This window comes from Lepidochelys olivacea (genome assembly GCF_965140295.1).
Source record: "Lepidochelys olivacea isolate rLepOli2 genome assembly, chromosome: 24".
Lineage (NCBI taxonomy): Eukaryota > Metazoa > Chordata > Testudines > Cheloniidae > Lepidochelys > Lepidochelys olivacea.
In genome coordinates, this window is record NC_140434.1 from 13656617 (window position 1) to 13682237 (window position 25621).

At 49.4% G+C, this 25621-nt stretch overlaps 1 protein-coding gene across 1 annotated transcript; it reads left to right on the top strand.

The window, feature by feature from the left end:
• Positions 1-2748: 2748 nt before the first annotated feature.
• Positions 2749-23650, top strand: LOC311512418 (IgGFc-binding protein-like; the record flags this gene model as incomplete). Its single annotated transcript, XM_084613631.1, has 12 exons — positions 2749-2860; positions 4599-5867; positions 6810-7138; positions 9068-9641; positions 10680-11278; positions 16258-16822; positions 18735-19330; positions 19487-20057; positions 20569-20768; positions 21690-22070; positions 23162-23448; positions 23644-23650. 12 exons carry the CDS (start codon positions 2749-2751, stop codon positions 23648-23650), a joined length of 5490 nt encoding a protein of 1829 aa, XP_084469757.1.
• Between the last annotated feature and the right edge of the window lie 1971 nt (positions 23651-25621).

Genomic DNA, 25621 nt, shown 5'->3' on the forward strand with positions numbered 1-25621 from the left:
CCGCCTGAGCTGGTGCTTGTGTGCTGCCACAGGAGCCTCTTCAGGGCTGGGCGACAGGCTGCCACTCCCCCACTCCCCGCTCTTGGTAACTGGGTTTTCAGTGGCTCATCAGTACATCTGACTGGTCACGGCCGGGTCCCCTTTTTGACCGGACTTTTTGGCCGAAAACTGGACACCTGGCAACCCTAGCTGGGACAGGGACTCTCTCTCGCTATGTGTCTGGTCAGTGCCCGGCCATCATCTCAGTGGGGTCTGTAGGTGCCGCCATAACAATATAGGCTGTTTAAAACCAGTACACCTCGTCTTACAGCAGAGATTAACTTCTATGGGATGGTTCAGAAAAGGGGCCATACGTCCTCGTTTGTATTACAGGGGAACATGAGATCCTGCGATTTCAGGGCCATTCTGCTAACTGTTGTGCATAGCGAGAGACAGGTCATGAGGATTTTAGCAATCTAAACAGACTAAGGGTGGTGGGAGGAAAGTGAGGGGAAGATCACACAGCAGCAGCGCCAGAAGTAGAAGCTAGGAGTCCTAGTCCAGCGTGTATCCACTGGGCCACACTGCCTCCCAGACACAGGTCAGCCAGTGAAACTGAGTCACATTGTGATTTAAATCTGTGGCAGATCTGGGAATAAAACCCAGAGCCTATTGGCACTAGTGTATATGCACAAAGACATGATTCCTCTTGATAGTCCCACAGGGTGCAAGAAGGGGGGCATTATCTGTTATCTTTCTTGTATCATATAATTATTTCACTTTTTGCTACTTCTGTATTTTTTATTTTCCCTTCCCTATTTTTTCTTTCTTTTCACTTTTTCCACTTTGTTGTAATTTGTTTTTCTGCTTTTTAAAATCTATTACTATTGTTTCTATGACTTGGCTTTTCCCTGGGGGCAGCATCTGTTTCCACTCCCTTCTGGCAAACAACCACCAGACATCTTGGCTCTGGGCTTCCCAGACGATAAACCGCACCCAGTTTTCCCTGCAGCTGCAAGGGGAATCCTGGCTTGTCCCCTGTGCAGATTCCTGAATGTATGGCTGGCTCCTTAGCAAACTTGTCGCTCAGTTCCCTGGCCACCAAACTTCGAATTTGTTTTGGATCTAAGAAACTGGGCAGCTCCACAGGTGCATCTGAAATTCACAAGTTCAGCCAGCGCGGGGCTAGTTAATTCTGTCTGTGTCCTGGTACCCAATAAATGAGAGAGACAAGGTGGGTGAGATAATCTCTTTTATTGGACCAACTTCTGCTGGAGAAAGGGACAAGCTTTCCCAGATCTGAAGAAAGTGAACAAACCCACATCTCTCCCCCTAGGTAATTACAGCTGGCCTCCTGATGACCAAATATGAGTCAGTCAAAGCCTCCCTGAAGTGAGAGGCCAGGCTGCTACTCACTTCCCATTTGGGTCCAGCAGGTGATGGCGAAACTCCAGTCCCAATGGAGCCGAGGGAACCTTTCCCAGTTAGTTCATCATCACAAGGGTTTGGCATTTGGTCCCTATATAAAGGGAAGAAGCAGAAGCAGAGATACAGACAGAGGGAGAGGGACAAAGTGGACAGCTCCCTCTTCTGCTCCACCTTTGCTGCGACAAATCAAAGGGGCTGGAGGTAAGTGCGCTGGCAGTGTCTTGTTCTGGCTCAGTAGCAGCTGTTGTTTGTTGAGAGGCTGATTGGAACTAATCCATCCAGCCCGGAATCCCGCTGCCCATCTTGAGCCAGGCAGCTCCAGGAGAAGAGACCTGAACCTCCCCAAACAGACCTGCCTAGAGAGGATGTTTCCCCCGTGGCTCATGAGTGGTTGGCTTGTGTCCTAGATTGTGAGGCCCCCCCAATCCTACCTGGGATGACCATGGAGGGGTTTATTATCAACAGACATGTCTAAGCCTTTGGCAAGTCCTGCCGAGTGCTTTGCCTTGATTAGGTCATGTGGCAGTGTGTTCCACAGGCTGATTATGTCTTAAGGAAAAAATGTATTTTCCCCCCTTGAATCACTCTTCAATTTGTCCGCTGGCTCGGAGAAAGGTGGTGGGCTAGACTCCTGGCCTGGGACTCTGGACACCTGGGTTCTCATACTGGCTGCACTGCTAGTTGACTTTAGGGAAAGTAACTTCCTCTGTCTGTGTCTCAGTTTCCCTGTGTAGAAAATAGAGATAATGCTCACAGCTGCCTTTGTAAAGTGCTTTGAGTGCCACAGGTGAAAAACTGGGTATGATGCTTCCTAAAGGGGCACTAGTGGTTAGGACACTAACCTATCTCTTAGGTGCAATGGCATCAAGTCTTTACTAAGCTACAGACTTTCAGGGTATCCTTGAGCAAGTCACTTAGCCTCCCTGTGTCCTGGGGACACCAGCACTTCCCTGTACCCTCAGGGTAAGCACCATGATGACTGTGAGGTGCTTTGCTAATGGAAGGCCACATAAGTATCTAAGCTACATAATAACATCCAGTGCCGTTCACCAGCAGATCTCAAAGCGCTTTACAAAGGAGGGCAGTATCATTATCCCCCTTGTACAGATGGGCAACTGAGGCACGAGGAGGGGCATCACTTACCAAAAATCACCTGAGCAGTGTCAGGAATAGAACCTCGACTCGCACCCTCTAGCCCGGCAGGCTACTCATCAGGCAACCTTGCCTCTGTAAGAGCAGCTAAGTCTGTGATAAAAACCGGACCATGGGAGGACATTTCTTCCCAGCCTCAGGGGCTGCACCAGGGAATCTCGGCCCTGGGCCGTTTCTGTGCAGTGCGCCATGTGCTCGCCATTAATTCGAGATGTGTCTTCCAGCCGCTGGACAATGCACTCGGACATGGGGCTCAGAAAGGCGAAGCTGCTCCTGTGGGCCAGGATGTTCGTGCTCTGGGGTGAGTGATCCAGGGCTCACAAAGGCACCTCTGTCATTTTCTTCGCAGCATGAGAAGCTCATCACCTAACTTGTGGGTGATGCCCAGGAGTTTGGGGTCATGTAGCTTTTACTTGGCCCCCACTCTCCTCCCAGATCCAGGATAGAACCCAGGAGTCCTGACGGGGCTCGCCATGCTGCAGGGAGCAGGATGGGAGGCTCAGCAGGGGGCGCTGTGCTGTGCGGAGTGGGGCAGGGGCTCAGCATGGGGCACTGTGCTGTAGGGAGTGGGGCAGGGCCTGAGCAGGGGGCGCTGTGCTGTGGGGAGTGGGGCGGGGGCTGAGCAGGGGGCGCTGTGCTGTGGGGAGTTGGGCGGGAGTTCAGCAGGGGGTACTGTGCTGTGAGGAGTGGGGCGGGAGTTCAGCAGGGGGTGCTGTGCTGTGAGGAGTGGGGCGGGAGTTCAGCAGGGGGTGCTGTGCACTGGGGAGTGGGGCGGGGGCTGAGCCGGGGGCGCTGTGCACTGGGGAGTGGGGCGGGGGCTGAGCAGAGGGCGCTGTGCTGTGAGGAGTGGGGCGGGGGATCAGCAGGGGGCGCTGTGCTGTGGGGAGTGGGGCGGGGCCTGAGCAGGGGGCACTGTGATGTGGGGAGTGGGGCGTGGGATCAGCAGGGGGTGCTGTGCTGTGAGGAGTGGGGCGAGAGTTCAGCAGGGGGTGCTGTGCACTAGGGAGTGGGGTAGGGGCTGAGCCAGGGGCACTGTGTACTGGGGAGTGGGCCAGGGGCTGAGCAGGGGTCGCTGTGCTGTGAGTAGTGGGGCGGGGGATCAGCAGGGGGCGCTGTGCACTGGGGAGTGGGGCGGGGGCTGAGCCGGGGGTGCTGTGCACTGAGGAGTGGGGCAGGGGCTGAGCAGGGGCCACTGAGCTGTGGGGAGTGGGGCCAGAGGATCAGCAGGGGGCGCTGTGCTGTGGGGAGTGGGGCAGGGAATCAGCAGGGGGCTGCAGGGAGTGGGGCTGGGGAGGCTAAGCAGTGATTTCTGGGCTCCAGAGATTGCGAAGGGGGCATTGTGCTGCAGGGAGCAGGGTGGGGGGACTTATTTGGGGTTGCGCTTCCCTTGCAGTCAGTGCTGATCCAAGAAGAGCTGGGGACTAAACCTAGGTTGCTGAGCCCCGTTTAGGGCCTTGACCACATGACTCTTGTTCCTCATTTTCCCAGGTCTCCGAACACTCGGCAATAACAGACAGCACTAGCCAGCAGATCCTTGTGGATTTGTCTTAGTGCTTCAGTTCACGGCAACGGCCATGGGTCTCTTTATAAACCATTCAGCCTCCCCTGGCTCTAATTGTAGGCTGAGTGGTAATGGAGCTGGCACCAAATGACAATAACTCCTTTTATCAGAGCATGTGATGGGCTCCTGTACCAATTTCCAAACAAGCCCCTTTGTGCTTTCCCCGACGCTGCCCTGTATGTTTGGCAGGAGCGCCCTGCAAACCTTCACAAAGCCAGCACATTCTCCACCTTCAAGTCCTGCCATGAGGACTACAAAAATCTTGACAATGGTTACGCTGCTGGTCATCTGACAACCCGCCATGCTGAGTGGTGTTGTCTCATTGGCTGTTCCCTTGTTCTCCCGTGTCTGTCTGTATCCATCTGCTGTTGCTTGTCTTATGCTTAGTTCAAAAACTCATCCTCTTGTTCTGTGGGCCATGATCAGTAATGCAACTCCTAGAACAACAGCTGTCTTCTTCTTCCACTTGTCTCTCCAGGCATGCCTAACCTTCCTCTCAGTGTGGTATCTGGGGAAATTCTGGGGTCTTCCCCTCCAAGACTTCTTGGAAGAGAATTCATCACGGCCTTCATGCAGAATGGCTTACAACAAACACTCAACAGTGACTTCCGGCTACTCATCACAGGCTATGCCCCGGCCACATCGATCACCATCTCCATGAAGAAGCCAGCACTCAGGGTGTCTCTCCAGGTGAATGCTGGCCAGACTGCAACGGTGATAATCCCACCCAATGCTGAGATGGTAGGGGCCAAAGTCTTCGACAACACAGTCGTTGTCCGGGCTGACTATGATGTCTCCGTCCTCTCTCTCAACTCCAAACCCAACTCGGCCGACACCACCCCCGTCTACCCAGTGCAGAGTTTGGGAATGGAATATTATGTTGTCACGCCAACCATGAGAATGGATCGCTATGGAGAGGTTGCCATTGTGGCCTGGGAGGGCCCCACGACAGTTGATGTGCACCTGAAAGGGGCTGTCATTTTCCAAGGAAAGACGCACCTCGGAGGGAGCAGGCTTACCATCAAGCTGGAGGCAAACCAGGCTGTCCAGCTGCAGAGCCCAGTGGACATATCCGGCACAAAAATCATTTCCCAGAAGCCTGTGGCTGTCTACGTTGGACACACCTGTGTGACAAGATCCATCCAGTGTGACCACGTGTCTGAGCAGCTCCTGCCTGTCTCCAGCTGGGGGACCACCTTCATCGTGCCCCCGTTGTCCTTTGAGATGCAGTCTGATATCGTCTATGTCTCCACCTCCCAAGCAACTGAGGTGGAAGTTCAAGTTGGGATGAGCAAGAGCAGTAGGGAGCTGCTAGCTGCGAAGGCTGTGCAGTACAGAATCCCTAGCTCCAATGCCTTGTACTTCTCCGCTAGCGCTGGGATCCAAGTCATCTTCTTCTGCGATGGTGGGACCAAAGGAAACATCAGATACAACCCATTCTTCATGGCCATCCCAGCCATCTCAAGCTACTGCCAGTCCTATCACATCTACGGACACAAAGAGTTTGAGAACTACGCACTGATCATCGCCAAGACATCAGAGTCCGCAGGGGTCACCGTCAATAAGAGACCACTGCGCAATGTCCTGTGGAGGCCAGTTGCAGGCACAGAATACTCTTGGGCTGAATACAGCCTCGGCAAAGGGTTCCAGGTCCATAACGTGGAGCACGCCAGCTCCCCCTTCGGCCTGCTGAGCGTTGGGATCGGAAACCAGAAGGCGTATGGCTCCCCAGCCATTTGTGCCAGTGGTGAGTACCGTGTCGTGGATTCTCTCCACCTCTCCTTAGCACCCTCCTTCTCTCCCCTTGATTCAACCTCAGGATTGTTCTCTATAAATAAGGCAGAGAGATAAACACCAGGGTGGGAGAGGAGTCATTTAAGGGTCAATGCTGACACAAGAACAAATGACTATAAACTGGCCATGAATAAGTTTAGGCTTGAAATTAAATGAAGGTTTCTAACCACCAGAGGAGTGAAGTTCTGGAACAGGCTCCCAAGGGGAGCAGTGGGGACAAAAAACCTAACTTGTTTTGAGACTAAGTTTATGGAGGGGATGGTATGATGAGACTGCCCACAATGGTGTGTGGTCCATCAGTGACTGCTGATAGCAAATGTCTCCAACTGCCGGTGATGGGACACTAGATGGGGAGAGCTCTGAGTTATGATAGAGAATTCTTTCCCAGGTGTCTGGCTGATGGGTCTTGCCCACACACACAAGGTCTAATTATCACCATATTTGGGGTTGGGAAGGAATTTTCCCCTAGGTCAGATTTGCAGAGAATCACCGGGGGTGGGGGTAGGGGTTGCCTTTCCCGGCAGCATGGGGCACTGGTCACTTGCTGGTTTGAACTAGAGTAAATGGCAGATTCTCTGTCCCTTGAAGTCTTTAAATCATGATTTGAGGACGTCAGTAACTCAGACAGAGGTTAGGAGTTGGTTATATGAGTGGGTGGGTAAGGTTCTGTGGCCTGTGATGTGCAGGAGGTCGGACTAGATGATCATGATGGTCCCTTCTGGCCTTGAAGTCTGTGAGGTTAGTGGGAGCTGCAGTTGCTCAGCTTCATCTGGATCAGCCCCTGGGTTCTGTTGCCCATCCCACGCCTGGCACACCAGCTGGTTCTGTTGAGCACTGGGGCCATGTCAGGCCTCACTCCACAGCAAAATCCATTGGAGATTATGTTTTTTTTCAGATCCATGCAGAACGCTGAATTGCCGGGAGAAGGAAACATGCAGGATTAAGAACAGCCAGGCAATATGCTTCTATGACTACATGGGAACCTGCCAGGGGTCCCTGACCTCCCAGTACTTTACCTTTGATGGTTTGACCATGGACGTCCAAGACACCTGCACCTATACCATAGCCAAGTACTGTGGCCGTGACCCCACCCTGGAGCCCTTCACCATCAAGGAGAAGAACAGCAACATGGGGAAACAGGACAGTTCCAACCTTGGGTTGACCACCATCCAAGTCTATGGCTACAACATCTCCATCTACAAGGGAGAGGGTGGAGAAGTCAGAGTGAGTTGTCTGGCTCGGTTCACTTTTTCACTTCTAATTAGAACTGGGCACATTTTTTCAGATAAATACTTTATTAAACAAAAGAGGCAGTTTCGGTCAATCCAAACCTAGTCCTGAATTTGACACAGACGGTTTTAGCCAGTCACAAAATGGCTGAAGGAGTTGCTGCATGGCCAGTTTTTAGCCCATTCTTTAGGGTTCTCAGCCAGGAAACAAAAGATCCTTCTTCAAATCCTACCTCTAGAATAGGCCCCAAATGCGCTTTAGCAATTCCCCCAAAATTCATCCCATTCTACATATAATACAGTGTTTTTCTGTAAGTAGCCCTCCACCCACACTGTACGGGAGTGAACAACTTCAGAAGTGGAGACAGCTGAGCGAAAATCAGCATTTCAGTCCCCTGAGGAAAGTCTGGATGTTTTAATGTTTGCTGCCATTACAAATCGAGATGAAGTTGAAATATCAGAATTTTTCCTACAACGAAAGTTCCCAAACATTTTGATTTGGAAACGTCACATTTCTAGTGTTTCAAAGTGCTCTAGAATCCACATGCATGCTCAGATTGTCTTGAAAATTAGTAAAAAGAAAAGGAGTACCTGTGGCCCCTTAGAGACTAACCAATTTATTTGAGCATAAGCTTTTGTGAGCTACAGCTCACTTAGTATGCTTGTTCGAGGCTGGGGTAGAGACAGTGGTGTGAATTTGGAGTAGTTTGCCCATAAGAACAGCCATAGTGGGTCAGACTAATGGTCCACCTAGACTGGAATCCTGTCTCTGACAGTGACCAGTGCCAGATGCTTCTGAAAGTTTGAGGTTTAGGGACACTGGAGCATAGGGCTGCGTCCCTGACCCTCATGGCTAATAGCCATTGATGGCCTTATCCTTCATGAACTTACCAGATTCTTTTCTGAACCCAGTTATACTTTTGGCCTTCACAACATCCCCTGGCAACAAGTTCCACACATTGTGCGTTGTGTGAAGAGGTACTTCCTCTTATTTGCATTAAACCTGCCGCCAATTAATTTCATCAGGTGACTCCCAGTTTTTGTGTTACGTGAAGGGGTAAATAACACTTTACTCACTTTCTCTGCACCAGTCAGGATTTTATACACCTCTACCAGATCCCCCCTTAGTTGTCTCTTCTCCAAGCTGAACAGTCCCAGTCTTCTTAATCTCTCCTCCACTGGAAGCTGTTCCACAACCCTAATCGTTTTTTTCCCCCTTCTCTGCACCTTTCCCAATTCCAAGATACCATTTTTGAGATGGGGCGACCAGATCTGTGCAGAGGGGTTCCAGAACCAAAGGGCCAATCGCTCCGGTTTGCCTGTTCTTGTGTTGTGTTTTTCTGCACACCCGCGGCTCAAACTATGGTACTGAATTACCCTAAATTGAGTTTACCTGGTTTAATCTGACCTCAGGTGGGGTCTAGCTCCCAGTTCCAGGCTGGGCCGAGCAGTGTGGCCTAGTGGCTATAGCATTCAAAAGACTTGAGTGTTATTGCTGGCATTGCCTGCTGGCCTGCTGAATGATGGTGAGTGAGTCACATTTCTGCTATGTGATCCAGTTTTCCCTTCTGTAAAATGGGGATTATGATACAGACCCCCTTAGAAATGCACTTCAAGCTCTACTAATGAAAAAGCATAATGTAAGAACTAGTGGCCATTACTTTAACTTTTTATTTCCTGGTTTTGAGGCGTTTAAGTTTAGCCACAGTCTAGATTCCGGGAGGGCACAAGCCAGCGCTGGGTAATATTAACCCTGCATTCACAAAGTTTTTTGGCAGTGAATTTCCCTTGTCTTTTGCCTTGGTTGGTTTTTTGGATATTTGTGGCAGTGAATCGTTACCCAGAGAGCTCACAGTGGCAGTAAGAGCGAGTGTTATGGAAAGAGCAATAAAGCCTCCGTTTCTTCCCCCTTCTCTTTTGTTAGTTAAACGACAAGAGCGTCAGCCTGCCGGTCACCCTGGAAGCTGGGAAAATCAAGCTCTCCCAGAGTGAGAGACGTCCCACCCTGAAGACGGATTTCGGGCTCCAGGTGGGGTATGACAGCGACTGGGCTGTGATCGTGACTCTCGCCAGCAGCTATTTTGGGAGCACTTGCGGGCTGTGTGGGAACTTCAATGGTGACAGTGACGATGAAGAGACGCTCTCCAACGGCACCAAAGCCTCTTCCGTCCTGGCCTGGGTTGGTAGTTGGAGAGTGGAGGACTCAGACCCCGCCTGCAGGGATTCCTGCCAGGGGAAATGTCCAGTGTGTGAGGAGAGCAAGAGGCAGCTCTACGGGGGGGACAGTCACTGCGGGGGGATCAGCAAAGCGATAGGAGGGCCCTTCAGAGAGTGTCACCCCAGAGTGAACCCTGACGAGTTCTTCCACAGCTGCGTCTACAACGTGTGTCTGAATGAGGGCGACAAGAGCATCCTGTGCCAGGCACTGGAGGCCTACGCGGATGCCTGCCGGGAGCACGCGGTCACTGTCTATGACTGGAGGACGCCCTCCGGCTGTGGTGAGCACGGCAGCTTGTTTTCCTTATTGATACGGAGGGAATAGGGCTAGTCTGTTTCCCTCTGTTGATGGGGCAGATGGGGAGGGATGTGAGCGTGGAGAGGGAATGTGCAGAATCCTTGGGCATTGGGGTCAGCACTGACACTGAGGGGAGAGCGCCCCCTACCGAACCCCCTGCCCCGCACCCTGCAGCATGGCGCCCCCTACCGAACCACCTGCCCCGCCCCCTGCAGCACGGCGCCCCCTACTGAACCACCTGCCCCGCCCCCTGGAGCACTGTGCCCCTACTGAACCCCCCGCCCTGCCCCCTGCAGCACGGCGCCCCCTACTGAACCTCCTGCAGCACAGCGCCCCCTACTGAATTCCTGCCCCGCCCCCTGGAGCACAGCGCCCCCTACTGAGCTCCCTGCCCCGCCCCCTGCAGCACGGCGCCCCCTACTGACCCCCCCTGCCCCGCCCCCTGCAGCACAGCGCCCCCTACTGAGCCCCCTGCCCCGCCCCCTGCAGCCCGGCACCCCCTACTGGACCCCCTGCAGCACGGCGCCCCCTACTGAACTCCCTGCCCCGCCCCCTGCAGCATGGCACCCCCTACTGAACCCCCGCCCCGCCCCCTGCAGCACAGTGCCCCTTCTGAACCCCTGCCCCGCCCCCTGCTGCACGGCGCCCCCCAGTGAGCCCATCACCACTATTTCCTGTGGCACCATGTCCCTGTACTGAGCCCCCTGCCCTGCTTCCTACAGCACTAAGTTATTTTTACACCCAATCTCTGCTTCTCCTTGGCTGCTGAGATCTGCCTGGCTCCCAGTGCCAGGAGCTTTGGCTGCAGACATGCAGAGAACAGTGAACATTGTGCATGACCTTTCATTGTCTGCATATGGGAATTAATTCCCTGGCCCATCCCTGTTGGCTCGTACAGCATCCTGCAAGGTGGATAATGCACTCGGTGCTGCTCACATGTACCAATCTGTCTGTAGCTCTCACTGTCTCTAGGCAGGTTATTTAGTTCACTGCAATCTCCCCCTCTCTGACCCCCTGACAGTCCTGCCCTGCCCTGAGAACAGCCACTACGAGGCCTGTGGGAACGCCTGCCCAGCCAGCTGCTCCAACCGAACTGTCCCCTCCTCCTGTCGGGAGCCCTGTGTGGAGACCTGCCAGTGTGACAACGGTTACGTCTTTAGTGCTGGCCAGTGCGTCCCTGTGGGGAGCTGCGGATGTGACTACAATGGCCGATACTACAAACCCAGCGAGGAGTTCTGGGCCGATGAGAACTGCCGCTCTCGGTGCACATGTGACCCCAGCCTGGGCACGGTGGTTTGCCAGAAAACCAGCTGCAAGAGCAATGAGAGATGTGTCATTGTGAATGGTGCCCACCGATGTAAGGCAACTACCTACTCCACCTGCATAGGTACTGGAGACCCTCACTACACCACCTTTGATGGGAAGAAGTATGATTTCCAAGGCACCTGCATCTACCAGTTCGCAGCTCTCTGCTCCGAGGACCCCACACTCACCCCGTTCTACGTCAAAGTGGAGAATAACAACCGAGGCAGTAAGGCCGTGTCCTTCACCAAAACAGTGACCTTAGTGGTCTACAATGTGACCATCAGCATGAGCCAGGATCATCCACGCAAGATGCAGGTAGGGATGCAGAGGTATTATTGGGATCGCTTCTGAAATTTTGCTGTCTAGTCTATATCCTGGAAACACAACCCGGGTGGTTTCCATCTTCCCATACCAGAGTTTGAACTAGTTGAATATTTTCACATACAAATATTTGGTTGAAAAATGACCTTTATTCGGTGGGAAGAAATTCATGAAAATGATTACATTTGGGGTGGAATGATTTGGTTTTTGAAAAAATGTTTGACGGGCACTAGAAATGCAAACTGGATGCACTTTGTTTTTCATCTTCCTTTCTTTTTTATTGTCACGTTTGGTCCCTTTTCAAGTTGCTCAGCCCCACTGCCATTGTCTGCCAGTGTCATAGACTCATTGAAAGGGGGGCTGAGTGGGACCTCGAGAGGTCACAGAATCATAGAATCATAGAATATCAGGGTTGGAAGGGACCTCAGGAGGTCATCTAGTCCAACCCCCTGCTCAAAGCAGGACCAATCCTCAATTAAATCATCCCAGCCAGGGCTTTGTCAAGCCTGACCTTAAAAACTTCTAAGGAAGGAGATTCTACCACCTCCCTAGGTAACGCATTCCAGTGTTTCACCACCCTCCTAGTGAAAAAGTTTTTCCTAATATCCAACCTAAACCTCCCCCACGGCAACTTGAGACCATTACTCCTTGTCCTGTCCTCTTCTACCACTGAGAACAGTCTAGAACCATCCTCTCTGGAACCACCTCTCAGGTAGTTGAAAGCAGCTATCAAATCCCCCCTCATTCTTCTCTTCTGCAGACTAAACAATCCCAGCTCCCTCAGCCTCTCCTCATAAGTCATGTGTTCCAGTCCCCTAATCATTTTTGTTGCCCTTCGCTGGACTCTCTCCAATTTATCCACATCCTTCTTGAAGTGTGGGGCCCAAAACTGGACACAGTACTCCAGATGAGGCCTCACCAATGTCGAATAGAGGGGAACGATCACGTCCCTCAATCTGCTCGCTATGCCCCTACTTATACATCCCAAAATGCCATTGGCCTTCTTGGCAACAAGGGCACACTGCTGACTCATATCCAGCTTCTCGTCCACTGTCACCCCTAGGTCCTTTTCCGCAGAACTGCTGCCTAGCCATTCAGTCCCTAGTCTGTAGCTGTGCATTGGGTTCTTCCGTCCTAAGTGCAGGACCCTGCACTTATCCTTATTGAACCTCATCAGATTTCTTTTGGCCCAATCCTCCAATTTGTCTGGGTCTCTCTGTATCCTATCCCTGCCCTCCAGCGTATCTACCACTCCTCCCAGTTTAGTATCATCCGCAAATTTGCTGAGAGTGCAATCCACACCATCCTCCAGATCATTTATGAAGATATTGAACAAAACCGGCCCTAGGACTGACCCCTGGGGCACTCCACTTGACACCAGCTGCCAACTAGACATGGAGCCATTGATCACTACCCGTTGAGCCCGACAATCTAGCCAACTTTCTACCCACCTTATAGTGCATTCATCCAGCCCATACTTCTTTAACTTGCTGACAAGAATACTGTGGGAGACTGTGTCAAAAACTTTGCTAAAGTCAAGAAACAATACATCCACTGCTTTCCCTTCATCCACAGAACCAGTAATCTCATCATAGAAGGCAATTAGATTAGTCAGGCATGACCTTCCCTTGGTGAATCCATGCTGACTGTTCCTGATCACTTTCCTCTCCTGTAAGTGCTTCAGGATTGATTCTTTGAGGACCTGCTCCATGATTTTTCCAGGGACTGAGGTGAGGCTGACTGGCCTGTAGTTCCCAGGATCCTCCTTCTTCCCTTTTTTAAAGACTGGCACTACATTAGCCTTTTTCCAGTCATCCGGGACTTCCCCCATTCGCCACGAGTTTTCAAAGATAATGGCCAATGGCTCTGCAATCACAGCCGCCAACTCCTTTAGCACTCTCGGATGCAACTCGTCCGGCCCCATGGACTTGTGCACGTCCAGCTTTTCTAAATAGTCCCTAACCACCTCTTTCTCCACAGAGGGCTGGCCATCTATTCCCCATGTTGTGATGCCCAGCGCAGCAGTCTGGGAGCTGACCTTGTTCGTGAAGACAGAGGCAAAAAAAGCATTGAATACATTAGCTTTTTCCACATCCTCTGTCACTAGGTTGCCTCCCTCATTCATTAAGGGGCCCACACTTTCCTTGGCTTTCTTCTTGTTGCCAACATACCTGAAGAAACCCTTCTTGTTACTCTTAACATCTCTTGCTAGCTGCAGTTCCAGGTGCGATTTGGCCCTACTGATTTCATTCCTACATGCCCGATCAATATTTTTATACTCTTCCCTGGTCATATGTCCAACCTTCCACTTCTTGTAAGCTTCTTTTTTATGTTTAAGATCCGCTAGGATTTCACCGTTAAGCCAAGCTGGTCGCCTGCCATATTTACTATTCTTTCGACACATCGGGATGGTTTGTCCCTGTAACCTCAACAGGGATTCCTTGAAATACAACCAGCTCTCCTGGACTCCTTTCCCCTTCATGTTAGTCCCCCAGGGGATCCTACCCATCTGTTCCCTGAGGGAGTCGAAGTCTGCTTTCCTGAAGTCCAGGGTCCGTATCCTGCTGCTTTCCTTTCTTCCCTGTGTCAGGATCCTGAACTCAACCAACTCATGGTCACTGCCTCCCAGATTCCCATCCACTTTTGCTTCCCCCACTAATTCTTCCCGGTTTGTGAGCAGTAGGTCAAGAAAAGCTCCCCCCCTAGTTGGCTCCTCTAGCACTTGCACCAGGAAACTGTCCCCTACGCTTTCCAAAAACTTCCTGGATTGTCTATGCACCGCTGTATTGCTCTCCCAGCAGATATCAGGAAAATTAAAGTCACCAATGAGAACCAGGGCGTGCGATCTAGTAGCTTCTGCGAGCTGCCGGAAGAAAGCCTCAACCACCTCATCCCCCTGGTCCGGTGGTCTATAGCAGACTCCCACCACTACATCACTCTTGTTGCTCACACTTCTAAACTTAATCCAGAGACACTCAGGTTTTCCTGCAGTTTCGTACCAGAGCTCTGAGCAGTCATACTGCTCCCTTACATACAGTGCTACTCCCCCACCTTTTCTGCCCTGCCTGTCCTTCCTGAACAGTTTATAAGCATCCATGACAGTACTCCAGTCATGTGAGTTATCCCACCAAGTCTCTGTTATTCCAATCACGTCATAGTTCCTTGACATCACCAGGACCTCCAGTTCTCCCTGCTAGTTTTCATGGCTTTGTGCATTTGTATATAAGCACTTGAGGTCCATCTGAGTCAACCTTTTGTTTCAAAGTGTAATTTTGAATGTTCCAAACGTTTTGTTCAACCTGATTAAAAGTGCCAAGGGGGTTCATTTTGGTGAGAAAATCTGGACAAATTCAATTGCGGTTTAAAACCAACTGAAGTTGTGGTGTATTTTTTCAGTTCAGCCTCTGAACGCTGCTGTTAACACTCAGAGGAGAACCTACCCGAGTGTTTGATCCAAATGTCCAAGCTCCTGAGTTCTGCAGCCCTTGTGCCATCAGCCAAATTCTTTGTCTTCACCCTGACACCCTGGAGTAGAGGAGAGGCCAGCCACGTAGTTTCAGCAAACTCTGAGCTCCCAAATGGTACCCTTGGGTGTTATACCCTATTTGAGGGTTCACGAGAGGAAGACAGCCCTATTATTTCTATTAGACTTCCCAAATGAGAGCCTAGGTTTCAGCTCTCTCCATTTCTCTGTTGTTTCTATCAATATTCAGAACCTGGTGCCAAGCTGTCCTGCAGTGGCTCAAGAACATGAGTATCAACCTCAAGCAGACTGCTAAAAACCAGGGCACAGACCACAAACTGGTTATGAGCATAGGTGCCAACTTTTCCCGGCACCGGTGGGTGCTCGTCCCCCCCCTTGCCCCCAGCCCCGCCCTGACTCCACCCCGCCCCACCTCCTCCCACCCCTGCCCTGTCCCCATTCCAACCCCTTCCCCAAAGTCCCCACCCCAACTCTGCCCCCTCCCTGCTCCTATTGGACTCCTTCCCCAAATTCCCGCCCTGGCCCCGCCTCTTCCCGGAGTGCGCTGCGTTTCTCCTCCTCCCCCTTCCCTCCCAGCGCTTGCTGCTGTGAAACAGCTGTTTTGTGGCATCAAGCACTGAGAGCTTGGGGGAGAAGCGGGGATACGGCATGCTCAGGGGAGGAGGTGGAGGCGGAGGTGAGATGGGGTGGGAGGGCGGGGCGGTGAGCTGCCGGTGGGTGCAGAGCACCCACCAATTGTTCCCCATGGGTGCTCCAGCCGTGGAGCACCCACGAAGTCGGTGCCTATGGTTGTGAGTTCTGTACTTAGATTTCACCCACCAAATATCAAGTGTAAACTCCTCACACACTACAACAGCCTAACCATGGAGTCACAGCCAGTCCCTGTGGGTAGTCCAGTCTGTCTGCTACCTTGTGATAGATGGTTCCTCACACCAAAATTCAAAACCACATTCAGGCTACAGCCACTCCCAAAGGACCTGTCACTTAGCCCAGGTAGCCAATCCTATAATAAACTATCTAAAGATTTATTAGTGGGGTGGAACACATGATTTATGAGGAGAGGCTGAGGGAACTGGGAAGTCTGCAGAAGAGAAGAATGAGGGGGGATCTGATAGCTGCTTTCAACTACCTGAAAGGGGGTTCCAAAGAGGATGGATCTAGACTGTTCTCAGTGGTAGCTGATGACAGAACAAAGAGTAATGGTCTCAAGTTGCAGTGGGGGAGGTTTAGGTTGGATGTCAGGAAAAACTTTTTCACTAGGAGGGTGGTGAAACACTGGAATGTGTTACCTAGGGAGGTGGTGGAATCTCCTTCCTTAGAGGCTTTTAAGGTCAGGCTTGACAAAGCCCTGGCTGGGATGATTTAGTTGGGGATTGGTCCTGCTTTGAGCAGGGGGTTGGACTAGATGACCTCCTGAGGTCCCTTCCAACCCTGATATTCTGTGATTCTATGAATAGACCATTGACTGTCCACGTCATGTCTTTTCCAGGTGGATGGTGTTTTTGTGGACCTGCCCTTCTCCCACCAGCACAAGTTCAAGGCCTACATCAGTGGTGTTCATGGTTTCATCAAGACCAACTTCGACCTGAGAGTGAGCTTCGACTGGTACAGCTATGCCCGGGTCATCATACCCAATACGTACGCCAACGCCGTCTGCGGCCTCTGTGGCAATGCCAATCAGGACCCAAGCGACGATCTGACCATGAAGGATGGAACTCAGACATCTGATGAGATTCAGTTCGCTGACAGCTGGAAGGTTGGTGATGTCCCAGGGTGCTCGTCTAGTTGCACTGGGGACTGCTCAGTCTGCAGTGAGGCTCAGAAACAAACCTACAAGGGACAACAGTACTGCGGGATCCTCACCCAACAGAACGGGCCATTCAGACAGTGCCACGGGGCCATCGACCCAGCTCCCTTCTTTGATGATTGTGTCTTTGACACCTGCCACTACAAGGGTCATCGTGACACTCTGTGCAGCGCAATCAGTGCCTATGTGACGGCCTGCCAGGCCAGGGGCATCCGGATAGGGCAGTGGAGATCGGCCTCATTCTGCAGTAAGTGTCACTTCCTGAACATGTTGCTATATATAAGTTCAATACAATCAAAAACTGGCCAGCGAGCACATGCACCAGCACCCTCTGCTGGGTGGAATCAGAACTGCTAACCCATGTGTCATAGGCAGAGCCTTTCAAAAAACAGGGGAAGTGGGGACATTTAATAAAAAAAACCCTAAATATTCAAGTTTGTTTGCATTTTGCAGGGCTTATAATCTAACAATTTTCCATTTTTCCAATTTTATTTGTGATTTTTATTAGAATTTTGGACATTTGAAAATTTCTAATTTTAGACATTTGAAAATTTCATTTTTCCATGTGTCTTGATCTCCTTTTGGCATTTTAGTCACTGTGCAATAAAATGAATTATATCCAGGTTGTTTTTCTCCACTTTTCTTGTTTTCTTTTTTTCCCCTTTTATTACTCTGAAAATTTCAAAACTTCTCAAGAATCAAAGAGTTTAATTTTTTCTGTTTTTTCAAAGTGGAGGAAGTTTTGAAAAGTGAAATAAGGAAAAGTGAAAAAATGGGGGTGGGGGGAGGAAAGACGCCAAGTTAGACATTATTCCTTGTACTGCACTCACTGACAAAACAGGAAAATCAAAGATCTGACTGGTTGAATTGTCAACATTGTCAACATTTTCAATTCTAATGAAAAATTGGAGAATTTTAAAAAACTGAAAGCTTTTTGTGAAAGCTTTTGGTTTTGTGAAAAACAACAACAACATTGTTTCATCCAAAACAAGTTTTGAATTAACAATGTTAACCTACTCTAAAGAAAGTCACTTAATTCTCAGATGTGTCCAGTGCTTTGATCTCTCTTGCTAATATGGGCAGTTTGACCTTGCTAAATCAAAACCTCCAGCTGTTTTGAGCTAACACAAGTCCAATACAAACAAAATCTCATGCCTGATAGTCCTTCACCCCACGACATCAAGAGAAGGGGTTAAAAACAGAACTAGTCAGGAATTTTCTCCCCAAAATATTTGTTTGTTGGAAAATGTCAGTTTGTGAAAACCAAAACTAATTGAGAAAAAGAAAAGAAGCAGAGTGTTGAAAGTGTCAGAACATCTTGTTTTAACATTTTTGAAATCAAAACTTTTATTTTCTTGAGTCAAAATGACTTTTTGTTCTGAAATCTTAGTTCAGTTATACAAAAAAATGTTTATTTTTTTAAAAAGGTCAAAATCTAAATAAAACGTTTTGAAATGGTTGAAGCAGAATCTTTTGAGTGATCGGATCAGAACTGGTTTCAGATTATTGCACTGTGAAAATGCTAAAAATTTCTGCTTTTTGCACCATTTCAAAAAAGGCCAAAATTCAGAATCTCATACTCTTGCGGGAGGGATAAAATTGTTTTCTGCCCGGCATTAGAGAAAACATTGACTGCGTCTTCAAAAATCAGATAAATATAATAGAGAACCACAGCCACACGACAATAGCTTGCTAGTCATATGGTGATTTCATGGTGTCATGACAGACAGAGGAGAGTTAAAGCACTTTGGTTGTCCTAATTGTTCATTTCCATGCCTCCGCACCTTTGGGTTGCTTTTCAGTTTAACTTTAACTCTCAATTTCCTAGGTTTACAATGCCTGGTGGTAGGATAATTGCAACATCCCTGTAATGTATTTTACCTTAAATTACTGATATAGATTCTCAGCCTTAGCGCCATTTAACAAGTTTTGGCTAGAAACTGATATTATTATTGTTGTTGTTGACTGCACGCTGCTCTAACCATTAGACTCTGCTCCACTCCCAAAGCTGGGGATAGAACCCAGGCAGTGTGACTCCCAGCCCCCCTGCTCTAACCCACTAGACCCCACTTCCCTCCCAGAGCAGTAGTCACCACTTCTTTTCCAAGACTTCTCGGTATTAACAGAGATCTGCATGCTCAATCCAATGTTTCCTGCAGGCCTCACCTGTCCCCGGAACTCTCACTACGAGTTCTGTGGGAGCAGCTGTCCTGCCACCTGCCACAGTCCCTCGGCTCCGGACCGATGCGAAGAGCCCTGTGTGGAGGGGTGTTTCTGCGACGCCGGATTCATCTTCAGCGGAGACCGGTGCATCCCCATCACGCAATGCGGCTGTGTGCACCAGGGCAGGTACTACCAGAAGGGAGAGGAGTTCTACACCAGCGCCTTCTGCCAGGAACGGTGCCGGTGCCAAGACAACGGGGTCGTCGAGTGCCAGGCAGCCTCCTGCAGAGCCAGTGAGGAGTGCAGGGTGGAGAATGGAGTCCTGGGCTGCCACCCCATGGAGTATGGAACCTGCGTAGTCTCCGGTGACCCTCACTACGTCTCTTTTGATGGACGGGCCTTTGACATCCAGGGCTCCTGCGCTTACACCTTAGCCAAGGTCTGCAGCAGTGACCCCCGGCTGGTGGAATTCTCCGTGGTGGTTGAGAACGAGAGTGCTGGCGGTGGCCGCGTGGCTCGGACGAGGGCGGTGGTGGTCTCCGTGCATGGTTACACCATCTCCCTGGAGAGGGGGAGGAAGTGGAAGGTGGCGGTAAGTACCTGCTTGAGATTAGTCTCAGTGAAGCCAAGTGAGTGACTCACACCATTTGTGATCCTGATGTGTGTGTGTATGTGTGTGCGTGTGTAACCAGGAAACAGCTGCTGAGTCCCCACTACTGACGGGTGAATTTCCCTCTCATTGGCACAGGTGGGCGGGGAGCTCTACACCCTCCCACTGACTACTGATGATGGGAAACTTCAGATCAACCAGGAAGGGAACAACCTCATTGTCCAGTCTGCCTCTGGCCTCCAAGTCTTTTATGACACTGCCTCCTACCTCCTAGTGTCCGTCCCCAGCACCTACAAGGGACACATGTGTGGTCTGGCTGGCAATTTCAATGGTGACAAAAACGATGACTTCCTGCTGCCCAATGGAAAGAGCACCCAAAGTTTGAGCGAGTTTGTAGCCTCCTGGAAGGTGCCTGTTGATGGTGCCATGTGCTCCAACGGCTGCGGTGAGAAATGCCCCATCTGTGATGGGGCCCAGACAGCACCGTACCAGTCTGAAAGCTCCTGTGGGCTAATCAGAGCTACCTCAGGCCCCTTCAGAGACTGTCACTCGCTGGTCACCCCGGCCAAATACTTCAACCACTGTCTCCACGACATGTGTGCTGCCAACGGGACGGGAGAGACCCTCTGCCAGAGCCTCCAGGCCTACGCAGCCGCGTGCCAGACAGCCGGGGCCAAGATCAGAGCCTGGAGAACAGCCTCCTTCTGCCGTGAGTTTATAGAGCAACCTACAGCCCTGGTCTTTCCTTTGACTTCATTTCAAGCCCATTAGCCCCCAGAGGATCTTTTTTTCCTGATGACAACTTAGAGCTCAGGTTTATTATATCTTGGAGTGTTTGTGGCCCCTCTGTAGCCATGTCATCTGCAGCATGCCTGATTGCAATTTATGCACCTTTGTTTTTATTGGTTTTGTCCAGCCAGACCACCCTTGGGTCAAATCTCCATGGGTCTTTGGGTCAGGATTGGAGGAACATTGGTGACCCAATGCAGGACACACTGTCCTCTGGCTCTGACTCCAATGTCTGGTGCTCTGGGACACTGTACTGCAGTAAATGCTACGGTTAAGCCATATCTGAGGTGATCCCACCACTGAGTCAACCCACCACAGCACCCAGCTCTGAGCTAGGTGGCACTGTGCTAGACAGTGTAACTATGTCTTCAGTGGAAATTATTTTTAAACCTTCTCTCCATCCTCTTTCTCTCTTGCTTCTCTCTTTCCAGCCCTTGCCTGCCCGCTCAACAGCCACTATGAACTGTGCACCAAGTCCTGCGATTTCACCTGTGCTGGCTTGTCCGCCCCTGCTCAGTGCACCTGGAAATGCTTCGAAGGCTGCCAGTGCAACACTGGCTACATGTTCGATGGGGAGCGATGCGTGTCCATGGACAGGTGCGGCTGCATGCACAATGGACGCTACATCAAGGTGGGTCCTGGCTGTTCTGTGCAGTTGGTGCCTTCAGAGTCTTAGAATAACAGGGCAGAATTGGTAAAAAGTATATGAGTTTTGTAAGAGTTTCTAGTTGACTCCACCAAGAGAGAACGGAGTCCATGAGTAGGACAGACCCAGGTTTCATTTTTCCATCTTCATTTCCTGGTCTTTGATTTTCATTTACGGTTCTCATTCTGTTCAGATGTCATTTCCGTGGCCCGTCATCATGATCTGTCATTGTTGCCCTCGTTCTTGACTGTGATTGGTCATCTCCTTCTTCTTTCTTTGGTAATCATGCTTATCCTTTATATGTTACCCTTTACTTTGCCTGCCTTGTCTATTTAAATGTTAAGCTCTTTGGGGTGTGGGGTCTCTCACTGTATGTTTGTACAGTGTCTGGCACAATGAGGCCTCATTCTTGACTGGCCCCTAGGCACTACCATAATAAATACAAAATAATTGTCCTTGTTTCTTGGGTCATGAACATTGTCTTTTGTCTTTGCCTTCTTTTTTGGGTCACCACCGACACCCTTTATCTTTTCCTTCTTTCTGTGGGAGTCACTATCATCCTTTAATTGCTTGTTTCCTTGATCTTCACAGTCATCCTTTCTCTTTTCCTTCTTTCTTTGATTGGTATCCTCTTTGGTTGACACCCTCATCCTTTGAAGTTTCCGTGTTTCTTTGATCATCACCATTGTCCTTTATCTTCTCCTTGTTTCTTGGGTCATTGCCTTTGTCTTTTTGTTCTTTATTTGGTCATTATCATCATCCTTTGTCTTTCCCCATCTGGTCTTTAGTCTCCTCTTGGTGAGAGTTTCCCTAGGTATTCTGACACTATTGCTGTTGATCTTTGGAGGCTAATATCTGACTCAACAGAAAGTTTTAGAAAGTTGTTTATTTTGGAATTTCCCTCAGTCCAGGGAGAGTGTCATCTCCAGTGACTGCTCAGAGAAATGCACTTGCCACCCATCAGGTGGGCTCATCTGTGAGAAAAACAGCTGCCCCATTGGCGAGATCTGCGTGCTGAGGGATGGGATGCATGGATGCGTGAAACAGGAAGGCCGGTGCATAGTCTCTCCGGGTGCTTACCTCACCACCTTTGATGGTGCCAAAGGGAAACTTCTCTACAGTGGGATGTACAAAGTGGCCTCACTCTGTGACGAGAGCTCCTCTGCGTGGTTCAAGGTGGTAGTAGACATCAGCGAATGCACCAAAGACGGAATACCAGCTGGTGCGGCCATCTTTGTTTTTTTCCGAGACGCTCTTATCACTGTGAACAATAACATGGAGACCTGGGTAAGAGGGGGCCGGGTTGGAATATGCTGAGCCAAGGGGGCAAATCTTCCTACATCAGTTGGAGCACAAGTGAAAAATTCTTCTCTCTGATCTAGTGTCTCCAAGGCCTTTATAAATATTAGTGAATTAATCCCCATAACTCCTACCTGGGATTAAAGTAAGGGGCAGGAGGGGGAAAATACCAGAGCTTGTTGGGAATTTTCCAACAAAACCTTTTTTTCATCAGGAAATATCAATTTGTCAAAACCATATCTGTTTGGGAGGGTCAATTTCAATAAATCTCCCAGTCCAAAAAACTGTTGAAAAATTCATAAAGAAATTGTTGAAACGTCCCATTTTGACCTTTTCTAAATGACAAGTTTCAGTTCAAAACAACTTCTCATTTAGAAAAGTTAGTTAATTTATAAAAACAAAAAAAGGAAAAAATTTAAAAAATCAAAATCAAATGAATCATTTCAAAATTATGGAAATGAAACATTTCAATTGATCTGATTCAAAACAATTTTCAGAATATCAGGGGTTTTTTCAACATTTTGACTTTTCTTCCCATTTCAGGATGGCAAAAATGTCAAAAATCTCAATTATTTTCATGGGATGGGAAAACTATTTCCCTCTCAGCTCTAGAAAATAGAGATTCCCTATGTCTGCTGAAAGAAAAGGACAGGGCCCTATATCTCTCGAGCTCTGGTAGAAAGTACCCTTCCCTACTGCTCTTAGTGAGTGCAAGGAGATCTCCCACTATGGTTTCAATCTGCTTTGACCATTGAATGGGACAGGCCTTAGTATCCCCAGAAACTCAGGCATAAACTGATCAAATGTCTTGCCTAAGGTCAAATAGGGAGTCGGCTGAGCAGTTGGGAATAAAACCCAGGAGTCCTAACTAAAAGCTCTCCTTGCTCTAACCACCAGACCCCGCCTAGAACCCAGAATAGAGCCCAGGAGTCCCCCTGCAGCTGCATCCACTTGATCTTATTCTAGACCCCATTGACTTGTAACATGGTCCATGGACTCTAGCTCAGTTCCTGCTGCTCTATCTCACTCACCCCCACATTCCCCAGCTCTCCCGTGACCTCCCCATCTGTGCTTTCCAGGTGAATGGGCGCTCAGTGCAGCTCCCGGCAAAAGTCTCTGACGCTGCGTCTGTGATCAAGTCTCAGGACGGCGTGGCCGTGGTCCAGGCCTCAGGGATGCAAGTTCTGTTCAGCCCCAGTGGGGAGGTGATGCTGAGGGTGGGTGAGAGCCTGGCTAACAAGCTCTGCGCACCCTGTGGGAACTTCAACGGCGATGTCTCCGACGACCTGCGGCTGCCCAGCGGGCAAATCGTGGGGAACATCGCCGAGGTCATCGACGCCTGGAAGGCCAAGGACTTTTTAGGATGGTGAGTGGCTCTGCAGATGCGGCTTGTTCAGTCAGTGCCTAGCAATGACTTCTTGTAGTTGGGATACAGAGTTGGGCTGGTTGTATAAGCCCTGGGTACTAGCAGAGTGTAGGGACAATCCTGTCCTGGGACTAGCAGGTTGTAGTAGATGGGCATTCAATGGGGCTTCTCCGTCTTTTCTGATTCTGTCCACAGTGACTGACACACAAAGGCAAGATGCTTCTCTGGCTGGTAAGTGACCTGCTCTTTCTAATACATCACGGCATCAGCTCTGCATACATCTGATGGTTTAACTGGGCTGGTTTCATCAACTCTAATTGCTTTACAATAAAGTTTTCTGTGACTTAATTTCCTAGGTTTTTATTAATGGGTCAGAGGCTGGGCGAAAGGTTGGAACTGATCTATGAAGGGAGTAAAAGGGAGAATAGAGCCAACCTGTTTAATCATAAATGTCTTTCTGACCAAACTAAAAATTTCCATGGACAATTTTTGCCTTGGTCAAAATTGTTTGGGCAGTTTGGGAAAAATGTTTGAAACTAACCTAACTGAAAAATGTTTAAAAAGGTTATTTTGTTTGGAGGCAATTTTTTCCCATTTGGTTATTTCACCCCTTTCTGTTCCTTTTCTACTGGAAAAATGGAAAAAAGGGGGGAGTAAAAAAACAAAAAAGAAAAAAAATTGCTTTTGAGATGAAATAATTTTTTTTGAATTTTTTCTTTGAAAAAAAATTCCCAGACATTTTTTGAAACAAAATGTGTTTCTTTTGTGATTTTTCATTTAAATTAAAATTTAATTTTAGTAGGAGAGCCCCTGATGACAGATTCTTTTATTCATCAGGAATAGCACATCAACAAACCTCTTTCCCATTGTAGGATAAAATCAGATGGGATAGCATAGACCCTGACAGAGAAATCTTATATGTTCACATAGTCCCTCAAGCTTATTTGCACAGAGTCCGTCATGTCTAGGGGTGCAGGACTGGACAGGATCTCCTGGGTCATTCAGTCCAGTCCCTGCTATCACAGGCCACCATGTCCTATAATTCCGGTCATAAATGTATTAAGCTCCATCTAACACTAGTTAGGTTGTTTGCCCTCATTCCTTCCAAAACGTCACTCCCCTAGAAATCTTCAGCTAATTTCCTGCCTAAATTTGTTCATGTCCATTTTATTCCCATTTGTTCCGGTGCCAACATTGTCCTTTAGCTTCAATAGCTTCTCCCCCTCCCTGATGTTTAGTCCTTGATGCATCTACAGAGGGCAATCATATCCCCTCTCATCCTGTGTTTTAAGCTAAGGAAACCAAGCTCTTTCAGTCTCTGCTCATAAGGCTGCATTCCCCCGATCATCCTCGCACCCATCTTCTGCACCTGTTCCAATTCGAACTGATCTTTCCTGAAAAGGGGTAACCAGAATTCATAGAATCATAGAATCATAGAATATCAGGGTTGGAAAGGACCTCAGGAGGTCATCTAGTCCAACCCCCTGCTCAAAGCAGGACCAATCCCCAATTAAATCATCCCAGCCAGGGCTTTGTCAAGTCTGACCTTAAAAACTTCTAAGGAAGGAGATTCTACCACCTGCCTAGATAACGCATTCCAATGTTTCACCATGCTCCTAGTGAAAAAGTTTTTCCTAATATCCAACCTAAACCTCCCCCACTGCAACTTGAGACCATTACTCCTTGTCCTGTCCTCTTCTACCACTGAGAATAGTCTAGAACCATCCTCTCTGGAACCACCTCTCAGGTAGTTGAAAGCAGCTATCAAATGCCCCCTCATTCTTCTCTTCTGCAGACTAAACAATCCCAGTTCCCTCAGCCTCTCCTCATAACTCATGTGTTCCAGACCCCTAATCATTTTTGTTGCCCTTCGCTGGACTCTCTCCAATTTATCCACATCCTTCTTGTAGTGTGGGGCCCAAAACTGGACACAGTACTCCAGATGAGGCCTCACCAATGTCGAATAGAGGGGGACGATCACGTCCCTCGATCTGCTCGCTATGCCCCTACTTATATATCCCAAAATGCCATTGGCCTTCTAGGCAACAAGGGCACACAACTGGACTCAGTATTCCAGATGAAGTCTTCCCAATGTCTTATATTGTATTGCATTCCCAATGCCATTGTATAAGGCCTAAGGACACCCTTCAGATAGTGCACACCTTCCAAATTC